The 18072-nt window shown below is 41.0% G+C and overlaps 1 protein-coding gene across 2 annotated transcripts in view; it reads right to left on the bottom strand.

The window, feature by feature from the left end:
- FBXO22 (F-box protein 22) overlaps positions 1-17678 on the bottom strand; it is a 30435-nt gene extending 12757 nt beyond the window's left edge. The window contains exons 1-5 of one of the 2 annotated variants that reach the window (XM_004056564.5): positions 17417-17678; positions 16906-17044; positions 8673-8760; positions 7756-7851; positions 4558-4722 (exon numbers count right to left, since the gene is read on the bottom strand). In XM_004056564.5, the coding sequence (XP_004056612.1) occupies positions 4558-4722; positions 7756-7851; positions 8673-8760; positions 16906-17044; positions 17417-17556 (628 nt within the window). In that variant the 5' untranslated portion in view covers positions 17557-17678. The remainder of the gene's footprint in view (positions 1-4557; positions 4723-7755; positions 7852-8672; positions 8761-16905; positions 17045-17416) is intronic. The other variant, XM_019011125.4, reaches the window with a different exon arrangement.
- Positions 17679-18072: the final 394 nt, after the last annotated feature.

The raw sequence follows: 18072 nt of genomic DNA, 5'->3' as shown, positions 1-18072 counted from the left end.
GAGGCACTGTTGTCATAGGAAATGACAGCTCCACATGTATTACTGCCCTGAAGACCTTCCAGTGGGACGAGATGTGGAGGTGGAAGACAGTGATATTATCTTGACTCTGTATAGGCCTAGGCTAATGTGTGTGACTGTGTTTTAGTTTTTAACAAAAAGCTTAAAAACTTAAAAAAAAAAATTAAAGGTGGAAAAAAGCTTACAGAATAAGGATATAAATGGAAAATTTTTTTTGTCTAGCTAAAGTTAATTTATTATTAAAGAACTATTTTATTTTATTTTATTTTTTTGAGATAGAGTCTCGCTGTCGCCCAGGCTGGAGTGCAGTGGTGTAATCTTGGCTTACTACAACCTCTGCCTCCCAGGTTCAAGCGATTCTCCTGCCTCAGCCTACAGTAGCTGGGACTACAGGCGAACACCACTATGCCCAGCTAATTTTTGTATTTTTAGTAGAGATGGGGTTTCACCATGTTGACCAGGCTGGTCTCAAATTCCTGACCGCAAGGGATCCACCTACCTCGGACCTCCCAAACTGCTGGGATTACAGGCATGAGCCACTGTGCCCGGCCAAACAAAAATGTTTCAATTAATTTAATGTAGCCTAAGCATACAGTGTTTATAAACTATATAGTGGTATACAGGGCTAGGCCTTCACATTCACTCACCACTCACTGACTCACCCCACACCAACTTCTAGTCTTACAAGTCCCATTCATGTTAAGTGCCCTATAGAGGTATACTGTCTTTCATACCATGTTTTTACTGTACCTTTTTAATGTTTAGATATGTTCAGATACACCAATACTTACCCATTGTGTTACAACTGCCTACAGTATTCAGTACAGTAACATGCTGTCCATGTTTGTAGTCTAGGGGCAATAGGCTACACTGTACAGCCTACACATATAGTAGGCTGTAACATCTAGGTCTGTGTAAGTACTATGACATTTGCACAACAACAACATTGCCTAAAGATGCATTTCTCAGAACTCATCCCCGTCATTAAGCAACACATGACTGTATATGTATTCTTCATACCTTTTCCGGATGTCACTGAGACAGAATCTGCATCCAGTTATGACACCTTTAACATGCTGAATAAACTTTTATTTATTTATTTATTTTTGAGACAGGGTCTCACTCTGTCACCCAGGCTGCAGTAGAGTGGCGTGACTTCAGCTCACGGCAACCTCCGCCTCTTGGGCTCAAGCAATCCTCCCACCTCAGCCTCCTAATTAGCTGGGACTACAGGTGCGTGCCACCATGCTTGGCTAGTTTTTTAGTTTTTTTGTAGAGGTGAGGTCTCACTATATTGTCCAGGCTGGTCTCGAATTCCTGGGCTCAAGCGATCCTCCCGCTTCAGCTTCCCAAAGTACTGAAATTACAGGCATGAGCCACCATACCAGCCTGAATAAAATTAATGTAGGAGTTCTACATTATGAGCCAATTGAATATAGATAGTCATCTCGTCAACATCAACACACTGATCATCTTCTTCCTTCCTTGTACTAAATTTGCTGCCATAAATCTTCCCAGAATCTGGGCTATGTTGCCCTGGACTGGCTTACTCCAAGGCCTTCAATGACACTTGATGCTTTTACAGGCAGACTGCCAGGCAACACACAAATGGTTCTCAAACCAACATGTCTGACCACAGCCATTCCTTTAAGTTTCAGACCTACTATTTGCTAACCACCTGACCAACTCTGAAAAAGACCTAGTTTGCTGAACTTTGTTAGCTCCAGCTAGCCTACCAATATCAAGTCTCATTATGTTATTACAAAATCACATAAGCTCAGCACATAGCCACATTTGCTCCTAAAATTCATTTTGCCTTTACACTTAACAATGGGTCAGTTTTAAAGGCACTATCTGACCTTTTCCCAAAGGAAGTTTGGCATCCTTAATTTAGAATAGCTTTAACATTTCTGCTAACTCTGCTATTTACATACCCTAAGAGCCTTAACTCTCTACTGCCATTAAAGTTCAGTTTCCTCATCAAAAATATTCCATAAAGAATTCTGTCTGGCAAAGCTGTGAAGATTAGAAGTGCTGCGCAGCACAGTATCTGGCATACAGTACCTCCATAAACATTGGCCGTTGTTAATTGTCACTTCAAGCCCAGACACATGTATGCTCCTCTGGCATGTGGCTTCTGAATGAGCTAAGGACACTTAGAACCCTACTATTCCCCCCACAAACTACAAGGCCACACCGCAGATGAAGGGCCCATGGGACACAGAGTAAAGCCTGCATAGGGTGGAGGCCAACACTAGCATCTAGCTACAATCTACTGTTGCTAAGCGTTTTATGAAAGTCATTTCATTTAATCTTCACAATTCTGTGAATTCAATGTTAGTTATTTCCACTTTATAGATGAGGAAAATGGAGGTTTAGAAAAATTGAAAAACTTGCCCTAACCGGAGAGCCAGAAAGTAGCAGAACTAGAGTAGCTACAAGCCTGCAATCTTTTAAGGTTGACTACCTTCTATTTATTTTTTAACTGACAGATAAAATTGTATGTATTTATCAATGTATAACATGTTTTGAAGTATATATACATTGTGGAAGGGCTAAGTCTAATTCACATATGCATTACCTCACAGTTACCATTTTTGTAGTAAGAACACTTAACAGTCACTCTCTTAGCATTCTTCAAGAATATAGTATATGGGCCAGGCACGATGGCTCACACCTGTAATCCCAGCACTTTGGGAGGCCGAGGCAGGTGGATCACTTGAGGCCAGGAGTTTGAGACCACCCTGGCTAACATGGTAAAACCCCATCTCTAATAAAAAGACAAAAAAAATTAGCCGGGCATGGTGGTGCACACAGCATGTAGTCCCAGCTACTCGGGAGTCTGAGGCATGACAATCACTTGAACCCTTGAACCCAGGAAGTAGAAGTTGCAGTGAGCTGAGATCATGCCACCGCACTCCAGTCTGGGCAACAAAGTGAGACTCTGTCTCCAAAACAAACAAAAAAAAGAATATATGGTCACTGACTATAGTCTCCATGTTGTACAACAGACCTCAAGAACTTATTCCTCCAAAACGAATTTTGTATCTTTTGACCATCATCTCCCCAAAGCCCCTCCCAACCACCCCAGATCCTGGTGCCTGCCATTCAACTCTATATTTCTATGAGAGCAACATTTTTAGATTCCACACATGAGTGAGATCATGCACTATTTGTCTTTCTGAGCCTGGCTTATTTCACTTAACATCCTCCAGGTTCATCCACGCTGGTGCAAATGACAGGATGTCCTTCTTTATGGCTGAAGAGTATTTCATTATGTATATATACCACATTTTCTTTATCCACCATCAGCTAATGGACACTTAGGTTAATTCCATATCCTAGCTATTGTGAACAGTGCTGCAGTAAACATGTGAGTGCAGATATCTCTTCAACATACTGATTTCATTTCTAAGTCAGCATTCTTAATAGCTACACTACCCTGTGTCACACCAGAGCTGGCTGTTGAGACTTTCCACCATCTACTTTGACCTGACCACCCTCTTCCACATTATTAAGAGGTTCCCGGCTGAGTCTTTGCTGCTAATGCCTCTTGTTCTGTGCTTCTCCTCCCATCCACCAATGACTTGCAAGTTTTTTTTTTTTTTCCACATTGTCAGGGATAGTTGCAAAAACTAGTCTCAATGTGTATACCCCCTTTTTTTTCCTCATCAGTAAAACAAATTTTACCTTTGCTGCTACACAATTTTTTACTCCTGCTGGTTTAAGTCCCATTTCAAATAACAGAGGTTTATCTCTACAGGCTGGCTGATCTATGCAAAAATGAGGTGTTACCATTGAATAGTTTTTATGCCAACAGTGATTTTTAATGAATGAAGTGAATTCAATCAGTCCATCTGCAGATGTAGATAAAAGGCTAAATGCTGCTTTCCTTGAGTAATTCATTTGTTGTTTACTATATTAAGTTAAGCTTTCCCATCCAAGCTTAGACATTAAGCCAACCCTTTACCTCTTCAAATTCACTTCAGGGCTCCATCCACACTACCTGCAGGATGTTTCCCAGCATACCCCTTGCTTGATAGACTTGCCTTAACTCATACCTTTCCTAAGACTCATCAGGGTCACTTTACTTGTTCCCATCTTTCTAATTAGTTCACAAAGAACTAACCCGCGTCTTCTAAAAACTTCTAAAATGCTTGTTACTAGAATAAAAAAAAAGGTTAACAAAACAAAAATAAAGCAAAATGAAATAAACTATTAGAGCAAGAATTCCTTAAAATTCAGAATTAAATACAAACAAGTTTATCATCAACAGAGTATTTATGAAAAATTTTTCATCTCTGGTTCTCTTGGGCTTTAATGCAAGTAAAATAATTTAAAAAGTAAATCAATTCTACCAAACATGTATCACACTGGCCTCTGTGAATCACCTGTTTGAATTAGCCACATCTCCAGTGACAGGTGTACTTAATTCAGATTCTCCCAAAGGAACCTAATATCCACCAACTAGCCAGAATTAAAAACAAAACAAAATTAATCAATAAAATGAGCAGTTAGTGATAAATAAAAGTAACTTACCTACTTCAGTGAGTTGATGTCTTTCTAATGTTAAATTCTTTGGATCCTTAATAAAATGAAAGGGTTGTATTTTTATTCCTTCAATTTGAGGGAATAATAAAGCAAAACCAGATTCTCCAATTTCTATTTCCTGAGGTCGATTGCTACCTGATCCCATTGGAGTCACTAGAGAAAAAGTTAAACAGTTTCACCAATAGAGTCAGTAAAAACTAGATAACTACAGTTTAGGTCACTAAGATAATCATCAAGCTAACAAGACACTATCTGAGTAAAAGTTTTTCAGCTTTGACAGTTTTAGGGTGTAGTGTCATGATGTTTGCCATTTAACTTTCAAATGGTTCAGAAAGAAATTTTTTATAAGCAAAGTGAGAAAAAATAAATGTTGCAAAATTTTTTCAACTGCTAAACTAGATAAAGGGTATATGGGTATTTATCATGCTATTCTATTATTCTTTCAACTTCTCCATATTTTTCAAATTAAAAAGTTGGGGGGGTAGTAAATACACTTTCACAGCAATTCCAATTTTTAAAAGTTTACCCTAAAAATATTTGACAATTATATAAAGTATATATATACCCAAGTATTTTATCACATAATTTCAAACAGAAAATAAAAAGAAAAAACCTGAATGTCCCACACTGGTATTCAGATTAAAAGTTACATTGGTATCATAGAATATAGCCATTAAAATGATGACAAATATATATTTATAGACATGGAAATATGTTTGTAATATGCTCTGAATTTTACAGGTAGATATTACAGATTGAACTGTGTCATTCCCTCCCTACTGCCTACCCCAAATTCATGTTTAAGCCCTAACCCCCCATGTGACTATATTTGGAGATAAGGCCTTTAAAGAGATAGTTAAGATTAAATGAGGTCACAAGGGTAGGACCCTAATCCAACAGGACTAGTGTCCTGAGAAGAGGAGGAAGAGACACCAGTCATGCTTATGTATGAAGAAAAGGCCATATGAGAACACAGTGAGAGAGCAGCTGTAAGTAAGCTTCAGAGAGACCATCCCCAATCTTGGACTTCTAGCCTCCCAAACTTTGAGAAAATAAGCTTCCGTTGTTTAAGTCACCCAGTCTGTGGTATTCTGTTATGGTAGCCCTAGTAGACTAACACAGTAGGTTACAAGTCTACAGAAAATTGTATTCTGGTTTTTTATATTTACATACATATATAAATAGAGGTTAACATCATAAGAGTGGTTAACTCTGTGGTGCTTAAAGGTGCTTTTGCTTATCTGAATCTTCTAATTTGTTTTTCTAAAAATAACTATTACTAGTATAAAAAAAGAAATAAATTTTTTTTTTTTTTTTTTTTTTTTTGGAGACAGAGTCTTACTCTGTCACCCAGGCTGGAGCGAAGTGGTGCAACCTCTGCCTCCCGGTTTCCAGCAATTCTCCTGCCTCAGCCTCCCGAGTAGCTGGAATTACAGGCATGAGCCACCATGCCCAGCTAATTTTAACTTTTTTTTTTTTTTTTTTTTTTGAGACAGAGTCTTGCTCTATCATCCAGGATGGAGTGCAATGGCGTGATCTCGGCTCACTGCAACCTCTGCCTCCCAGGCTCAAGCAATTCTCCTGCCTTAGCCTCCTGAGCAGCTGGGATTACAGGTGCCCACCATCATGCCTGGCTAATTTTTGTATTTTTAGTAGAGATGGGGTTTCACCATGTCTGCCAGGCTGCTCTTGAACTCCTGACCTCATGATCCACCCACCTCGGCCTCCCAAAGTGCTGGGACCACAGATGTGAGCCACTGCGCCTGGCCAATTTTTACATTTTTTAGTAGAGATGGGGTTTTGCCATGTTGGCCAGGCTGGTCTCCAACTCCTGACTTCAAGTGATCCGCCTGCCTCGGCCTCCTAAAGTGCTGGGATTACAGGCGTCAGCCACCACACCAGGCCAAAAAGAAAGAAACTCTTTTTTAAAAAAAAATGTTAAGCCCTTTAGAAACCAAAGCTAGAGCAACTGAACAAATAATATTCATTTGTAAACATGTGAAATTCTTTTTACCTCACTGTATAAGACTCAAATTCAGATCAAAAATCTTTCAGTGAAGATTAAAAATGACAATTCTCAGTAGAGTACTACTGAGTTGGAACAAAAAAACATAACAGCAGCCAGGTGCAGTGGCTCATGCCTGTAATCCCAGCACTTTGGGAGGCTGAGGCGGTGGATAACCTGAGGTCAGGAATTTGAGACCAGCTTGGCCAACATGGTGAAACCCGGTTTCTACTAAAAATACAAAAATTAGCCAGGTGTGGTGGTGGCGGGTGCCTGTGATCCCAGCTACTTGGGAGGCTGAGGCAGGAGAATTGCTTGAATCCAGGAGGCAGAAGTCGCAGTGAGTGGAGATCACGCCATTGCACTCCAACCTTGGCGACAAGAGTGAAACTCCATCTCAAAAACAATAAATAAATGACAGCTAACATTTACTTACTGCTTTGTGTATCTCTATTGTAAATGCTTTACAAGTGTTAACTCATTTAATTCTCACAACCCTCCAAGGAAGGTACTACTGTCATCATCCCCACTTCCTTGATGAGGACAGTGAAGCCCCATGAAGTTAGGTAACTTGCTCAAAGTCATACAGATACTAAGCGGTACAGCCGGCATTCCAATCCAGGTATCTAACCATTGCACCATTACTGCCTCAACAGAATCTCTCCTCCCCCAATTAACTACAGAAAAGAATCAAAAATAATAAAAACCAGCAGAAATTCACCAGCAGCAATCAAGCATGGAAAGGGGCACAACCTCATGCTGTAAACGTTGAAGAGTGGTACCAAAGCAGAGAAACAGAAGTCTCCTAATAAGGCCCAGCTTTGCTCCTAATCCCAGCCCCATCTCACCCCTACCCACCAGACACAATACTGCTTGAGCTGACAAAACTCTGAAAATGCCCACAAATACTTCCTAATTTGGAGGAAGGCAGAATGAGATCATTCCCCTCTTATGAATGACTACTGGATATGCATTATACAGGTAGCCTTGAGATGAGAAATACAATAACTTAATAAACATTAATATAAGGCAAATATAATGCCATGGTAAATATGACTGACTTTATTGTATTTTAGATGGACAGAAATAGAAATGTGGTTCTAAGCTAAAAATAACTCACCAATCCAAAGGACCCCACATTAATGCAAGGAAGAAATCATCAAGTTGCTAATTTATCTCACCTACAATTCCTGGGGTCACAATCCCAAGGACTTGGCATTGTTTGGGGAATAGCTTCTCAAGGGCAAGTGCTGTTTCCATACTAGTTCTTTTCCTTGCTGTAAAAATACAGTAGCAAAATGATTAAATATCATCCATTTAAAGTCAAATCTGAGAATGAAAAAGTAAAAAAGCAAATACTGGAAATATTTAAGTCATTTAACACGAGGATGCTCTAAATAAAGGTCTAAAAGCATTGATTAAAACAAACACTTTACCTGTTTTGGTCCTGGCTTTTAAATTATAAATCTGATCTTCTGCACCACCAGTCTGCCTTTCCCCTCTGTTCATATATTGCTTTTGCCCCAGTGATGTCAAATTTAGCAGTAACAGCTGAATTTTAGACTTGCTATTGTACCTTTCTGTTCAGCTGATATTGCAGTATAACTACTATTTGCATCAACAGTCACCTGGATCAAATTAGACAATGAGAATCCATTATCTAAGTCTAACTTGGGACCTGAGTGTGCGCATCTTGGATTCCCATTCTGCCTTTTCCCTCAGCAAGCCAAAAATGCATCATTTCTCTACATAACTTTAGTAAATGGGACCTCATGTTCCAATACAGTAAAAGGCCTGAATAGCCAAGTCATACAACCTGTTTTAATAATAAAAAGTGCCTGGAGAATTAAAGCATCTCAAATTGAGAACACCACCTTTCTAACGAATTTGTTTCAATTGCACTACAAGGTTTAGAAATCAATCTGAACCAGAAAGGGTTCCTCAAGGTTCAAAGATAGATAGATTGATGCATACTACAGGTGGCAGTCCCAGAGCCTCAGAAAGTCAGTTAACTCTCAGGACAAGTACAATATTGAACTCCAAACAGAAGGCACATGATAAAAAAAACAGAAGCAAAAGCTTTTCTTTTGATATTTACCTCTCTTATGGCCACGACACTCTTCCAGACTAATGAAAGTTTCTGAATCAGCCATGTAAAGAACTGTATGTGGTAAGATGCGAACATTCTGCAAAGAAAAAAAAAAAAAAATTGGAATTGGATCCCATGAATCCATCAGTGCTTCTGCATAGTCTCTTAAAGTATCACCCAGTCCACAGTGCAATCAAATTAGAACTCAGGATTAAGAAACTCACTCAAAACCGCACAACTACATGGAAACTGAACAACCTGCTCCTGAATGACTACTGGGCAAATAACAAAATAAAGGCAGAAATAAAGAGGTTCTTTGAAACCAATGAGAACAAGGACACAATGTACCAGAATCTCTGGGACACAGCTAAAGCAGTGTTTAGAGGGAAATTTATAGCACTAAACGCACACAGAAGAAAGCAGGAAAGATCTAAAATTGACACCCTAACATCACAATTAAAAGAACTAGAGAAGCAAGAGCAAACAAATTCAAAAGCTAGCAGAAGGCAAGAAATAACTAAGATCAGACCAGAACTGAAGGAGATAGAGACAAGAAAAATCCTTCAAAAACTCAATGAATCCAGGAGCTGGTTTTTTGAAAAGATTAACAAAATAGACTGCTAGCCAGACTAACAAAAAAGAAAAGAGGAAAGAATCAAACACACACAATAAAAATGATAAAGGAGATATCACCACTGATCCCACAGAAATACAGACTACCATCAGAGAATACCATAAACACCTCTATGCAAATAAACTAGAAAATCTAGAAGAAATGGATAAATTCCTGGACACATACCCCCTTCCAACACTAAACCAGGAAGAAGTCGAATCCCTGAATAGACCAATAACAAGTTCTGAAATTGAGGCAGTAATTAATAGCCTACCAACCAAAAAAAGCCCAGGACCAGACGAATTCACAGCCGAATTCTACCAAAGGTACAAAGAGGAACTAATACCATTCCTTCTGAAACTATTCCCAACAATAGAAAAAGAGGGACTCGGCCCTAACTCATTTTATGAGGCCAGCATCATTCTGATACCAAAACCTGGCAGAGACACAATAAAAAAAGAAAATTTCAGGCCAATATCCCTGATGAATATCGATATGAAAATCCTCAATAAAATACTGGCAGACCGAATCCAGCAGCACATCAAAAAGCTTATCTACCACAATCAAGTCGGCTTCATCCCTGGGATGCAAGGCTGGTTCAACATATGCAAATCAATACACGTCATATAAACATATACATCATATAAACAGAACCAATGACAAAAACCACGAGTATCTCAATAGATGCAGAAAAGGCCTTTGATAAAATCCAACACCCCTTCATGCTAAAAACTCTCAATAAACTAGGTATTGATGGAACGTATCTCAAAATAATAAGAGCTATTTATGACAAACCCACAGCCAGTATCATACTAGATGGGCAAAAGCTGGAAGCATTCTCTTTGAAAACTGGCACAAGACAAAGATGCCCTCTCTCACCATTCCTATTCAACATAGTATTGGAGGTTCTGGCCAGGCCAATCAAGCAAGAGAAAGAATAAAGCATATTCAAATAGGAAGAGAGGAATTCAAATTGTCTCTGTTTGCAGATGACATGATTGTATATTTAGAAAACCCAGTCATCTCAGCCCAAAATCTCCTTAAGCTGATAAGCAACTTCAGCAAAGTCTCAGGATACAAAATCAATGTGCAGAAATCACAAGCATTTCTAAACACCAATAACAGACAAACAGCCAAATCATGAGTGAACTCCCATTCACAATTGCTACTAAGAGAATAAAATACCTAAGAATACAACTTACAAGGGATGTGAAGGACCTCTTCAAGGAGTACTACAAACCACTGCTCAAGGAAATCAGAGAGGACACAAACAAATGGAAAAACATTCCATGCTCATGGATAGGAAGAATCAGTATCGTGAAAATGCCCATACTGCCCAAAGTAATTTAGAGATTCAATGCTATCCCCATCAAGCTACCACTGACTTTCTTCACAGAATGAGAAAAAACTACTTTAAATTTCATATGGAACCAATAAAGAGCCTGTATAGCCAGGACAATCCTAACCAAAAAGAAAAAAGCTGGAGGCATCATGCTACCTGACTTCAAACTATACTACAAGGCTACAGTAACCAAAACAGCGTAGTGGTACCAAAACAGATATACAGACCAATGGAACAGAACAGAGGGCTCAGAAATAACACCACACATCTACAAAGATCTGATCTTTGACAACTCTGACAAAAACAAGCAATGGGAATTGGATTCACTATTTAATAAATGGTGTTCAGAAAACCGGCTAGCCATATGCAGAAAACTAAAACTGGACCCCTTCCTTACACCTTATACAAAAATTAACTCAAGATGGATTGAAGACTTAAATGTAAGACCTAAAACCATAAAAACACTAGAAGAACATCTAGGCAATACCATTCAGGACATAGGCATGGGCAACGACTTCATGACTAAAACACCAAAAGCAATGGCAACAAAAGCCAAAACTGACAAATAGGAGCTAATTAAACTAAAGAGCTTCTACACAGCAAAAGAAACTATCATCAGAGTGAACAGGCAACCTACAGAATGGGAGAAAATTTTTGCAACCTATCCATCTGACAAAGGGCTAATATCCAGAATCTACAAGGAACTTAAATAAATTTGAAGAAAAAAACAACCCCATCAAAAAGTGGGCGAGGGATATGAACAGACACTTCTCAAAAGAAGACATTTATGTGGCCAACAAACATACGAAAAGAAGCTCATCATCACTAGTCATTAGAGAAATGCAAATCAAAACCAAAATGAGATACCATCTCATGCCAGTTAGAGTGGCGATCATTAAAAGGTCAGGAAACAACAGATGCTGGAGAGGATGTGGAGAAACAGGAACACTTTCACACTGTTGGTAGGAGTGCAAATTAGTTCAACCATTGTGGAAGACAGTGTGGTGATTCCTCAAGGATCTAGAAAGAGAAATACCATTTGGCCCAGCAATCCCATTACTGGGTATATACCCAAACCACCATGGCACGTGTATACCTATGTAACAAACCTGCACGTTCTGCACATGTATCGCAGAAAAAAAAAAAAAAGTATCACCCCATCCAAACTGCTGGTAGCCTACCTTCTTTCAGGTCAATGTTGGCATTCTGAGTCAATCTACTTCTCATTTACTTTTCACTCATGCTCTTTCATTTTCAGTTCATTTACTAAACACCTATAATTTCTTCATTCCAGCCCTCAAAAAGTTCATTTTCATAATGATAACTGAAGCTCTTAGAACAAAAACATCAAGTACCAGCAAAAGATGTACTTGCTTTATTTGAACAGGCATCACAGTATCAGAAAAATCTCAGCACTGGGGAAGGTATACAGGCTGTATCACACCCTTTTCACTGCTTATCAAATCAAATACTCCAAGCCTCCATTTCCAGGCTTGCCAGCAAGGCTTCCTTCAGGGCCCCTTAGCTTACTATTAATATTATCCAGACACACCGACTTCCCCATATGTTCTATTGCTCTGTTCTTGTGGAACTTAAGACTGTTTCCCTCTAGAGACACCTTAAGTGCCACCTCCTCTCCAAAACCTTTTCCTAAACTCCCTCAGTACTCTGGACCTCAGATGCAACATCCCTTACCCCTACTTAATCTTATTTGTCCCCTATCTCCCCTATGAGCTGGGCTTATTCAGACTCACCTGTTTTCAACTAAACTTTCCAATTGAAGACAAGCGGCAAAGCAGCTGAATTAAATGAAAAGGATGATATATTTTTCCAAGCTAGCTATTTTCAAATATTTTTTACTACCAGAATAAAATGAAGTACTTAGGATATAGCAAAGCCTCATTGTTAGTTAAATGGAAAAAAAAAGTTGGTCCATTATAATTTGAGGGAATGCCAAGATGTTTCAGAATACATTCTACATAGATAAACTAATAAAAGAGACAGATAGCATGATGGCCTGTGGGGCCCAGGGCTGCCCAAGACCTACGGATATAGTTTCCTTGGTCCACACAGCATTTTCAGAAAATGTAAACTGAATGCCAATGTTCAAAATTCCACCGAATTTTTACATAAAATGTGGATTTCCAGATTCTTTTTAAAAACTGGACATTTTGGCAACACTTAGACTACGTGCCTCTTAACTAAGGCTAAACGGAGGCAAGCCTTTCCAGACTGCCATGGTGCTACCACTCTGTTGAGCTACCTGACCCTCTTCAGCTACCTGCCTGACCTTCGAGTCATCTGAATCTGTGATGCCTGGTATAGTGAGTAAAGGAGACAGAAAAAGAGATTTACGGGCGAGGAACAGTGGCTCACGCCTGTAATATCAGCACTTTGGGAGGCCACAGTGGGTGGATTGCCTGAGGCCAGGGTGAGACCAGCCTGGCCAACATGGTGAAACCCCATCTCTACTAAAAATACAAAAATTAACCGGGTATGGTTGCGTGCGCCTGTAGTCCCAACTACTCAGGAGGCTGAGGCAAGACAATCACTTGAACTAGGAAGGTGGAGGTTGCACTGAGCCAAGATCGGGCCACTGCAATCCAGCCTGGGCGACAGGCGAGACTCTGTCTCAAAAAACAAAACAAAACAAAACAAAAAACAGATTTAGGTCTTAGTGGCAACTCTGCCACAAACCAGCAGAATAACCCTCAGCAAGCTTTTAGGCCTCAGGTTTCTTACTCCTGAACAAGTATTAGAAGTCTGGTCCTGAGAGTTTATGAGGCATCCACTGAAAAGCAACTGCTGAATTTTCCTTCCTAATTCACACTAGAAGTAGTGACATAACAAGCCTCAATATGAAATGTTCTCAAAGCACAGTTAAGACAGCTGACACCACATTCCACTGTTCAAAGAAGTTACAAATGGCAAGCTGTTTTATAAAGCTTTTGGTGGACTTTAAAAAAAATTTTTTTTTTTTTGAGACACAGTCTCACTCTTTATCACCCAGGCTGGAGTGAAGTGGTGCAATCTCAGCTCAAGCAAACTCCATCTCCCTGGTTCAAGCGATTCTGGTACCTCAGCTACCCGAGTAGCTGCGATTACAGGTTTGCACTAACATGCCCAGCCAACTTTTGTACTTTAATATTTTTATTTATATATTTGATATTTTTAAATATTTATATTTTTTTAGTGGAGACGGGGTTTCACCATGTTGGCCAGGCTGTTCTCTAACTCCTGACCTCAAGTGATTTGCCTGCCTCGGCTTTCCAAAGTGCTGGGATTATAGGCATGAGCCACCGTGCCTGGCGGACTTTAAAATATTTCTAATAGAAAAGTTAAATCAACTTTCTTTATGGCTATAAAAGTACCCATGTCCACTAGATAACTTGGAAAACACAAATAAACAGCATGTATGATTTGGATAGAGTTTTCATGTTTTTGTCTCACCAGCAGTTTACTACAATGGAGGAACTCCTCTAAGGGCATTACTATAACTATGTGAACTTTAATAATGATACTAATAAAAGAATATTTAATAGACATCTATTGAGAACTTATGCTCCTGGTATTGTAAGTAATGTGTTATATGCATTACCTTTTCATTATTTAATCCTCACAACAACTCTATAAGGGCATAGGAAAATTATTATTTTTCTTTTTATTTTATGGAGATAGCACCCGAGGCTCAGAGAGGTTGAGTAGCTTTTTCAAAGTCACACCGCTGGTATATGCCAAAGCTATGGTTCACACCTAAGTCTGTCTGGCTATTAACAGCCACTACAATGTATAAACTCTTAAAGCTATAGAAAAATCATGCCTGCTGTGGTAAAAATTTGAAAACTTTTTAAAAACCATAGAAAACTTTTTAAAAACAGTAAATGGAAAAAAAAGCTAACATTTTGGCTTTCTTTTCTACTCTCCCTTTTTTGTCTTTAATAATTCAGATGATACTAAATATATAATTTCATAATGTTTTCACTTTTAAAATCAACATTTTCTCTTGTCATTAATGCATTTGCAGTCTATAATTTAATAGCTTTATTTATTAGATTAACATTAGGTTTTTAGTATCCCTTATTATAAGCGATGCTCCAGAGAACACTTTTGAGGAAATCTGCTTGCATTTTGAATTTTTCCAAATGATAAACTTATGGGAAAATGGGAAGAGTTGGGACAAAGTGCCAGAGAAGAAAAGTTTTCTACAAGCCTGCCTTTGGATACTGGCCAGCTCCCTGGAATGAGAGTTCCAGAGCCCAAACAAGGTAAGGAGAAAGACCACCCAAGGAAGGGGGAAACAGAAGATTGGTTACATATGGGGCACTGATGTAATATCTAAATACATTAAGAATGATGAGAACCAGGTTTCCCTTTGCCCAAAAGGCAGGTACAAATATGAGCAGAGACAAAACTAGAAAGCATCCTGCGTTTGATGCGAAAAGGATGCACCTGTGTGAACTCATGAGCTTCCACATATATATAGAAATATAATTGTAAATGTGTGTATATGTATATACTAATGTATATACATACACATGCATGTATATACATACTTATATTCCTTGGCTCTAATGACTGGGCTTTGGAGCAGCAAATCCCTCAACGGCAAGGAGTACACTCAGAGAGTCTAGACCTTGATTTCTAAATACCACACTCCATCAAAAGGAGCCAGGGCTTAATGGCCAATTCCAGGACCAAGGCAGGTAAAACCCAAGACAAGCTTAGAACATCTTGTGCCAGAAAGCAAGAAAAGTGCTCAAAGATAATGGAGTCATCTCTAAAAAGACATTGAAGCCAGCCTGAAGGAGCTCCTACTAGCCAAACTAGGGGGTGAGGGATAATTTGAGCACCAAAATACAGTAACAGATTATATCCCACTGAATTAAATAAGACTCCGAGAGTGTACAGATATAAATAAATAAATGAATTGAAACACGATACTTACATAGTTTCAAATGATCTCTTCACAAAACAATCATTACAGTAGAAGAGTGATTTTAGTGAAGACACTTGGCAAGCATCGCCTTAATTGAGTAATCAAAGGTAATACCACCAATAACAAGACGAATGGAAATCACATGCCACCTAAAGGATGCCGTGAAAAAAGCACAGCATCACTTCTGTGATTATTTCCTGCCAAAGACACAACTGATGGATGTTCTACAAAATAGCCTGTAATTTTCCTAAGTGTCAAGACTGGGAAAAATCAAGCAAAGCTTGAGAAACTGTTCCAGATCAAAGGAGATTAAAGAAACAGGACTTACTCAGAGCAAATTGCAATTGGGAACAGATCGTTTTGCCATGAAGAACCTTACTGGGACAACTGGCAAAATCTGAACCGAGTCTGAGGATAAAATGGTAGAAATGTATCAGTGATAATTTCCTGATTGTGACGGCTGCACCGTAGTTATGTCTGTCTGTAAGCCGTACTAAAGTAAATAGAGTGACAGAGCAGCAGGTTGGCACTTTACTGTCAAATGGTTCCCTTCCACTCCCCAGAGATGGTACACCCTGCAGCCCCTCTGACTCCACAGTTCAAGTCTTCATCTCTCCTGGTGTTGGCTCCCCTTTTGAAGTTGGGGGCCAAAGAAGCAAAAGAGTACAGGATCGGAAGTTGAAATATTTGGCTTTAAGTTTTGGTTCTTGGCTTTCTAGGTGTGCTCACTGAGCAAGACACACCCAGTTGTCTTCCCGGTAAAACAGACAACAAAAAGTTGCTTCAAGGGAAGCAGGTGAAGGGAAGGTTCTGCACAGCGTTGTTGTTAATAGTGAAAATGTGGATACTTAAAAGGCCCAACATGCTGGGCGCGGTGGCTCACGCCTGTAATCCCAACACTTTGGGAGGCCGAGGCGGGCGGATCACGAGGTCAGGAGATCGAGACCATCTGGCTAACACGGTGAAACCCCGTCTCTACCAAAAATACAAAAAATTAGCCGGGCGTGGTGGCGGGCGCCTGTAGTCCCAGCTACTGGGGAGGCTGAGGCAGGAGAATGGCGTGAACCCGGGAGGCGGAGCTTGCGGTGAGCCGAGATCGCGCCACTGCACTCCAGCCTGGGCCACAGAGCGAGACTACGTCTCAAAAAAAAGGCCCAACATTTGATGAACGGTCAAATAAATCATGACACATCCTTACCGTGTAGTCACTAAAACCGATGTTTACAAAATCTTTTCACGGCACGAGAAGATGTTCCTTGAATTAGCAAAACTGGGATTTAAAAAAAAATAGTTCTCAAAGACTGAACCACCAACCTGCAAATGACTGTGCATGACACCCCTTGCTACTTGCCTCAAGCTCCTCTGCTACCACGCGAACCAAGCAATGCCTCTCCAGGTGGCCGGCCTCCGCCAGGCCTGCGGAGATCCAGGTTACGCTCCGATGGGTCCGCAATACTCTGCGCACACACTCCCTCCATAAGCGGCACACGCTGAGGACGCAAACGCACAAAGGATTGCGAACGGACATTCATTTTCGTCTCTCCCACAGCTCACAAACCCCCACCCACTGGCGCAGCAGCAGGAGATCCCTGCGGGATCCAAAGTCCCCGGGGTAGGTAGGTGTCAGTCAGGGCGCTAGTTTGGAACGAGAGCCAGATATGGAGAAAACCCTAAGGGGAACTTCGCCCCTCAGGGAAGTCCCCCCGGGGCACCACGGCTGGGAGATACCTCGCGGGTAGGGGGTCACCTCAGGTAGGGCGAGCGAGCCGGGGACGGCCCTGGTGGGTCCCCAGGGTCTCTCCCCACCCCGCCAGCCAGGGACATGCCCACGGCGTGTCCCCAGGCAAGCCTCCTCTCCTCACCAGGCCACCCGCAGCAACGCCTTGGCGGGCAGGAAGGTGAGCACACGCTCCACCACCTCCGCCAGGTTACTCAACACGAAGGTGCTCCGCGGGTCTACGGAGGAGCCGCGGCACTCGCCGCAACAGCCTACCGTCTCCATTCCTCACCAGCCCGCCGGAACCAGTCCTACGGCGGCTCGGAGGACCCCGATTACGCCAGCATAGGGTTGCCCGGCCGGCGCGCACTGAGCAGGCGTCCGCGCCACTTCCGGCTGGATGGGGAAGGTGGGCGTGGCAACGCCGGTGCGTTTCCTGGTCTGGAGCCCGTACTCCTAGGTTGAAGCCATCCGTTCCGTAATACGCTCGGAACTGTTTTCTTCATTTTTGAGACTGGGTCTAATGCTGTGGCCAGGCGGGAGTGGAGTGGCGCGGCCTCTGCTCACTGCAGCTTCTACCTCCCAGGCTCAAGCGATCCTCCCGCCTCAGCCTCCCTCGTAGCTTTAACTACAAGCTCCCGCCACCACGCCCAGCTAATTTTTGTATTTTTTGTAGAGACGGGTTTCCAGGCTGGTCTGAAACTCCAGGGCTCAAGCGATACTCCCGCCTGGGCCTCCCAAGGTGCTGGAATTACAGACATCAGCCACCGCGCCTGGCAACTTTCTAGGAGGCCTCCTGCA

Source organism: Gorilla gorilla, chromosome 16 (genome assembly GCF_029281585.2).
Source record: "Gorilla gorilla gorilla isolate KB3781 chromosome 16, NHGRI_mGorGor1-v2.1_pri, whole genome shotgun sequence".
In the NCBI taxonomy this organism is placed as follows: Eukaryota; Metazoa; Chordata; class Mammalia; order Primates; family Hominidae; genus Gorilla; species Gorilla gorilla.
Note: the sequence above shows the minus strand (reverse complement) of the source record. Positions and strands in the feature narration are given on the sequence as shown.